Below are 7,850 nucleotides of genomic sequence, written 5' to 3' on the forward strand. Positions count from 1 at the left end.
TCATTAAATGCTATTTACTAATAAAAGACATTTGTAGAAAATGTAGATAAACCAAATTGCAAGGTAGGCTGTTCCTGTTGCCAGGGGACATTCAGGTATACTCCTGTGGTAAGAGACAGAGTCTCCTTGGCATCCTGACATATGCTTAGGCAGGGTGGAGTTAGCTCCCAAAAGCTTGAGCGAGTGTAGTAGACAGTACCATGACCCCTGTGTTGCTCTTAGGTTTCTCACATTTCCCAGCTCCCACCCATTGTTCTATGGAGAAGAACTCAATGCTCAATTCCAATCACAGTTATCGAAGGAGCTTCCAGAGAGGGGTACTTTGACTCTGTAGGGCTTTGGCACACATGAAGGAAAAGAATTTCAGCAAGCACTACTCAGAGACACAGATTCACAAGGAAGGCAAAGACACGTTCAAGAGAGATTGCAGACTATCTTAGGGGAGTGACATCTTTTAGGGTAAAGTAAGAAATACATATTCAAGGGAGAATGCCAACCATCCTCAGAGGGAGACTCAGCAACCCTTTGGTGTGGGGTGTGGACATTGATAGAGGTATGGATACTAGGGGCTGGATTAGAGGTGGAGTCAGGGGTTCCACAGTATCCTGCCGGTTTTCCTGTGTTTAAGTATTGCCATGATGATACTTTTTGCAGAAGGGCAAAGGGCACAGGCCAAGGGCAAGAACCCTAGAAAGACATGGACTGGGTTCTTAGGAATGCTTGTTTTGTATTTCAAAGGCTTGTGAGGGTTTTCTGAATTCCAAAGGTTCCTGGGAACTTCTCAGTCTGCCGTTTTTTCCCCTGTATCCCCAAATTCCTATCCCACTCTGACAAGGTCTCCTGCTAGCTCATCTGAAGATAAGGAAAAAGCAGTAACCTGAGGATTGTGAGATCTATCCCAGCTTAGTTACCAACCAGTTTCAAAACACTTAATCCTTCTTGGCCATAATTTCCTCATTTAAAATTATGGGATTATTCTTTTCCTGCCTGTATTTATGCTTCTCACAGCATAAATGCTTTATGTAGAAGACTGAGACATGTGCTTTGATAGCTCACGATCTCATCAAGTCACATTCTTGTCATTTGTAGGTACAGTCCCTGGACGGTGTATTCAGCATTGGCAGCATTATCCGCAAGTGGAATGGTCTCTTGTCCACCATGGGAGATGCTGACCACTTTGACATCCGCTTCCCGTTGGACCTGGATGTGAAGATGAAAGCCATGATATTTGGAGCTTGCTTCCTCATTGTGAGCCTTTTGTCTTTGAGTTGTCCTGAGGGAATCATTCCTTCTGATGAGAAGCAGCTGTAGCACAGTGGAAAGAGACTCAACTGTGAAACAGGCCCATTTCTGTCTGTATTACTTATTAGGTGCAAAGCATTTAGCATTTGAGTCTCAGTTTCTTCATGTGTAAGATGGAGATAAAAATACTTACATTTTTAAGGATATTAGCTATCACACAAGTAAAGTATCCAGGAGAGTGCTTGGAATGTATTAGGCATCCAATGGATATATTTGATATCATTTCAATATTATTTACCATTCTCTCTACTTCATAGTAACCATTCTATGATTTTTAGTAAAATCACTCATCTCCAAGCAATGCCCTTTTCCCATTTCTTAGTGCCTGTCAGTCTACTCTTGGTGTTGTACCATCCTTAGATTTATCAAGTTTTTCCTCCTTCTAATGATAAAAAAAATTTTTAATCAGTACCGAAAATGGAAAAATTATTGTCTGCCAACACTTTGAATTTTTTAATTGTTGCTCTTAACATAAAGGTCCTCTTCATAAAGATTTCATTAGATGTATTTATGGTACCTTGAATGGAGGTATCCCCTAGTAAATTATAAATAATGTACACATTTTATGTGATTCTCTACTTATCTATCAACATGTGATTCTTTTTCCAATTTCAGGACTTCATGTATTTTGAAAGATCTCCACCACAACCTTCATCAACATAGACACAGCAAATCATCAATTATGGTTAATGAAAAATTGGAAAAAGCTGCCTTGGGCTTACAGTCAGCCCCCAATTATCTGCAAGTATATGTCTCTGCTTTGCAAATTCTTTTTATTGGCAATCAGCTTTGATAGCCAGACTGAGGGTATGAGTGCAAGATCACAGTCAGAACCTGTGTTTCAACTCAGTATCTGTCTAGTGGGTGGACTGGGCCTTCCTTCTGGAAAGCTATGACCATTTGCCAAGGAAGCATACACAAACAAGCTTTCTAAGGCTGTGGAACTGAGATGAGGGAACATGAAGCCAGAGTTCCCACACCTATAGCTAGTGAAATGATGAACTGCTGTTGATACATGCCTTCTATCTCTAGCCCTTTCCTCTCCTCTCCATCATCATGTCCTTTTGTAGGAGGCAAACTTGATTCCGGGTAAAAATAATTATAAACTTCATCTGTAAAGACCAAAGGGTAGACAGAAATATTACATTGTATTGTAAAAGGAAATATTTACTTGTGTACCAGTATCAAAACCTCATTCTGAGATCCCAGTGGTTCAGGAGACTGAGGCAAAAGGATCACGAGTTCAAAGCCAGCCTCAGCAACTTAGTGAGGCCCTAAGCAATTCAGTGAGACCCAGTATCTAAAGAAAATATAAAAAATGGCTGGAATGTAGCTCAGTGGTTGAGTGCCCCCCTGGGTTCAATCTCTAGTATCAAAAAGAAAAAAACAAAAAAACAAAACTTCTGCCAAGTTTATAAAAGTTACAGTGAGAAATTTGGTTTTATTACAAAATAAAACATGTATTCTTTTTTATTATAATGTTGATATTTTACATGCTATTTTTTCATTTTTGGGCATGGACAATCAGGAGCAGGGTCAGACTATCAAGAACAGAGCTGACCAGGGTCACAGCTAATCGAACTCAGCATCTTAGGGCATTAGTGTCCTTATAGGAACCCTGTGTTCAACACATCTATACATAATAATTTGCACATTTAATGCAGAATGTTTGTTGGTCACCAGTGCCTTACATATGAATCTCAAATATTGCCTGTTGAATCTTTTTATCTAACTGGATGTGACACAAGATAAATAACTTTTTTTTTTTCTTTTGAATTCCCGGGTGACCATGAAACTGTTCCAATGACAAGAAATGTAGACATGTTTTTGAAATGTAACATTTTGTGTAGCAGTTTATAAAAGTTCAAGCTACAAATCCCGATGCTGCTTAAGACTGCTTTGCTGCTTTTTATTTACATAATGAATAAATCTCTACACAAAGAGTAAAACACAGTCCTCATGCTACTTTGCATGATCTGCAGATTATCAATGAGGATTATGCAGGACCAACAGAGTTGAAGTATCCCTTGTGCTTGTTTTCATTTAAAAACAGGCACAATGGAGCACACCTGTAATCCCAGCCACTCTGGAGGCTGAGGTAAGAGGATTGCAAGTTCGAGATCAACCTCACCAACTCAGTGAGGCCCTAAGGACTTAGAGAGACCCTGTCTCAAAACATAAAAAAAGAGCTGGGGATCTGGCTCAGTGGCAAAGCACCCCTACGTTCAATCCCTGGTACCAAAAAAACAAAAACTAAAACAAACAAACAAAAAACTGGGTGTTTAAATGAATACATGGACTGACTTTCCTCTGTTGCACATTCACTTCCTACCTGGGCATGAACTGTGTTCCTCCAACACAGTTAGTAAATAGAATTGGGTACATTCCTCTGTGACTTATTAGCTAGCGCAAACCTGAGTATTCGCAGATGGGGTGTTTTGAGATGAAAGCCTTAGCCCTCGTTCTTTTTGCAATGGAAGAAAGCGACCTTGTTTTTAAATTACAGTAATATTTTAATGGTAAGAGTTGTTTTACTTAGTTACTTGTAATATTCGTTTTTACATGCTGCTAAGAGCTTTTTTAAAAAAGAATGGAAGAGCTGCTGCTTTCCAAAGTAATCATTGCCTTATATTTGAAAATGAAATTATAATCCTAAACAGACAACTGGAAAGTGTTTCCTGTAATGATGTCTGACATTTTATATAGAAAATCAGACAAATCGTATTCAGAAAGTTTATGTATGTAAAAGTTTTACTTTTACTTCCCTGTATTCTAAGACCTGCGTCATCATAGTAGTTTCATAGGACATTTTTACATTCTGTTTAAGGTTTTGTGGTATGAACATATCTTTTTCAGTTATAATTTCTCTTTCTTTAAAACAATGCTATGCATCATATTTTTAAAATACAGTTCATATTATCATTTCTTATTAGCATTTCATTGTGTAAAATCCATCAGGTGGACTAAAAAGCAAACTGAAGCCATTTTCTAAAATGTGTGTGTTTTAAAATATTTTCTCATGTTGTTTTGGCTTTCAAATAAATGTAATATGGTTAATAGTAAAATAACGTTATTCTTTGAGTTGTGATTGATTCTTTGGGTATTTTTTTTAACCAAAGGGATTTTTGAAGCGATTTCATATTAGGGATTAGGTTCTTTCAGTGTCCTTGCTTCTTATAGTAATAGAGTATGCATAAAGTTATGTTTGTGGTATTCAACAGGGGTAACTAGCACTCTTATGTAACCAAGTTAGTTACAAAGGCTAATCCAGTTACTTAAGGTACATTTAAATTTCAAGTATAATTGCAATGTTATTACATTATGCAGGAAAGCTGCTAGAATTTGCAACTGTGTCACTCAATGGTGCATTTTAAAGCACTTTTTTTTCTTAAGCAGATTCCAGAAATTATACAAAAGAGGTGGGTTACGAGACTAATTTACTAGTTGAATTTTCCAACCAATTAGATATTAAGTTCAAAGGTAGAACAAACAGTTATTCCAGGGTCTGGCATCTTGTCCCTACTGGGACAACTGGCTACTTCTCATTTTTTCCCCTCCAATGCTCAAGGTTGAATTTAATTTATATTGAAAGATGCAAGTTTGGAAAACCCATAGATCTGGATTTAATAAACCAATATTAGATTCAGCTATTTGACAAGTACTGGCTAATGTTCAAAATGGATCTTTTCCATAACTTCACAATGTATTTCCCATTTGCTTCAAGGCCTCTTAAGTTATAAATCACAAAAAAAGAGAAAAACAGGATGAAACATGGTCCACTCAAAGGGCAGCAGTAAAATCTGACATGATACCAGTTAGCCTGGCTAACGACAGCAGAACGTCACTCGCAATTTGCTAAAATGAAGAAAAATACAGCAAGTGGGTACATTTTTTTGAAATTTTTGTTATAATCACCAGTAAGAATGTTACCACCCTCTCCACTATTTTTTTCCTCCAATAATTACGTTATTGAGCATTTGCTAGATTCAGGCACTGAGCTATTTCAGAGAGGCACTGAGCTATTTTGGAGAGGCAACAAGAAATACAGAAATGCAAAATTAGTAATTGCTGCTCTCCGGGGCTCAAAGGCTAGTGGACAATATAGACGCTTACACAGCACACGCGTCTTTGGAAACGTGCCAAAAAGGATGTTGGAATATTCACAACCGGCAAGTCACTAGCCCCATCTCAGGTACCATAGACTATTTTTTGGTCAGACAACTAAGTCAAGCTGCTGAAGCTGTATGCCAGGGAAACTTCCTGGGTAAGATGAACTGCATAGCTATGTGTCACGAGCACGTCGTAACACTTGCGTCCTGTACTGGATCGGGAACCGGGTAGGAATAAGATAACACTCACGTAGCCGGTCGTTGGTCCTCAGATGAGGTTTTATTGATGCTTGGTTCACAGCAAACGGCAATCAGTCATCGGAGTAACAGCATGCAGCGACCAGGGGCCTCGAGCTGGGGAGCACTATCTTGTCACTTGTCAGCGGGACATAGTGACAGACTCTGTCGGTGGAGTAGTGCCCGCTCGCTCCTGATCAGTCTGCAGTTTATATAGTCACATCAAAACAAGTTCACACATTACCTCATTTGTTTTTCAAGTCCTGGATTCTGCAAATTCATCTAGTAAATATTTTTACCAGTTTTACCATTAAAACTAATGTAAATTTGGTGTAAACAAACTGCCAAATGTTTTTCTCAGTGACTGCATAGTCACTGTGTGCGTCACTGCTCGTGACTTTACTTATCTTAACGCTACACACACATTTTGTTTTGATCTATCACAGCAAACAACATGTTTTTCATAAGTTTCACAAAATGTGGTCAGAAAGCAAAATGGGAGTTGTTTGGTTCACTTCAGCAATGTTCCATACACTATGTCTGCAAGGTGAGCACAGGGTGAACGCGATTGAAAAGATCAGTTTAGCAAACTCCATGAAACAAAGCAGGATTTGACTGCGTTGACTGTAGCGAGCTCCAAGCCCAGGACAGGGTTCGTTCGGTCCGTTTAAAATGCTCAGCCAGTGTTTCTCAAATGAACGGATGGGAGTCCTGTTATGTGTATGACACTCACTGCTAGGTGTTCAAGGGACAGAAATGAAAACGGAGCCTGCCCTCCCCCAGCAAAGAGGATCAAAGCAAATATAGTGTTGCAGTAGAAGCTAAGTAATGATTGCATGAAACCAATACAGGTTGGTGTTTGAAAATGTATATTACTGCGTTCTCAGAACAGCATCATGAAGTAGAGGGCGATTCCAGCTTCATCAGGAGGTGATAGTAATATGGAGACGAGGTGCTAAGTGGTTTCTTTCTATGCTGTAACAGGAATCAAGGAAAAGTGAAAGCTTGGATTAAAGGGGAGGAACAACAAGAAGGCCACTGGAAGAGGCAGGACCGATGGTAGAATGTAGCTGACCAAAGCTCGCAGAGCTGCTGGTCTGGGTCAAACCAGAAACGTGGCCGGGCCTCTTGTCCTAACCCTATGTTCCCAGTTGCCCAGAGTAGGTGGGAGGTGAGTGTTCCCTGGGGGGTGGTGAAGGTAGGCGAGGTCCTAAGGCTGGAGGGATGTCCGTACCTCTGCCCATAATATCTCCACAGCGACAACAAAGCAAAGAGCAGGTACTAAAATCATCTTCTGTAATTAGTTGGCTTCACAACTGCCCCTGAAATTTTCTTGCAGTTCTTAATTCTGCTGCTTCTCAGCCAAGGAACCAGTCATGTGAAATCATATAAAATCAAAACAGTGCTGCCAGCTTTACCTCAAGATCTAATTCCAGGCCAGGGGGACAAGCTCCTGGGCACACATGGTGAAAAGTCAAGATAAGCATGAGGTCAGTGGGGTAAGGTGACTGGTCACCACAATAGCAGTGATAACTATAATGCTGAAAAAGATGAGAAGAGACACCACTTTCTAGTACTTTCTATATTGCATACATGGCTCTGCGTGAAATATATTAACCCATTTAATTCTCACAGCAAGACTATGATGTATGATAACCCCCATTTTTGAGATGAGAAAACTGAAGTTGAGTATTTTGCACAAGGTCACGCAGCAATCTGCACGTCCATAAACCCATTATTTGAGAGAGGTTTCAGAGGCTACACGCTAAACCACTGTATCCTGTTCTTTCCTCTTTGTAGATGTTTGGTTACACTGTATGTTAACAAAGAAATTCAGAGGAATAGGAATAGAGGACAGTGGTTGTTTATGAATTCACAGCCAATATTTTTGTCTGTATCTGTACCATGGGTCAAAAAATATCAAGCTTTCTCTTAATCTCCATGTGCCAGTGCTGAAGAATTTTTTTCTACTTTACCCTTTCTGTTCGAGTGTGTCTCTTTGAGGGTTCTCCTTTTACTGGGGGTCTCTATATCACTATTAGATCTTTAAGCCCCAGGCCTCACCTCCTGCCTCATTGTGGTCTGGGAAATCAAAGTCCCTCGCTAACGAAGACTGATGATTCCCTCCCTCTGGGAAACCAAAGAAAGGGTCAGCTTCTGATTAATACTCAGTTATTTCAGATTGTTCCTAACTTTTTAACT

General features: G+C 39.6%; 1 protein-coding gene across 4 annotated transcripts in view; it reads left to right on the forward strand.

Annotated features, from left to right (window-relative positions):
* The window catches only part of Plscr4 (phospholipid scramblase 4), an 89,224-nt gene extending 85,763 nt beyond the window's left edge, over positions 1-3,461 (forward strand). For all 4 annotated transcript variants that reach the window (XM_047565551.1, XM_047565554.1, XM_047565553.1 and 1 more), the window contains 2 exons: positions 1,090-1,248; positions 1,918-3,461. In XM_047565551.1, the coding sequence (XP_047421507.1) occupies positions 1,090-1,248; positions 1,918-1,965 (207 nt within the window). In that variant the 3' untranslated portion in view covers positions 1,966-3,461. The remainder of the gene's footprint in view (positions 1-1,089; positions 1,249-1,917) is intronic.
* The last annotated feature ends 4,389 nt before the right edge of the window (positions 3,462-7,850 follow it).

Source organism: Sciurus carolinensis, chromosome 9 (assembly GCF_902686445.1).
Source record: "Sciurus carolinensis chromosome 9, mSciCar1.2, whole genome shotgun sequence".
NCBI lineage: Eukaryota > Metazoa > Chordata > Mammalia > Rodentia > Sciuridae > Sciurus > Sciurus carolinensis.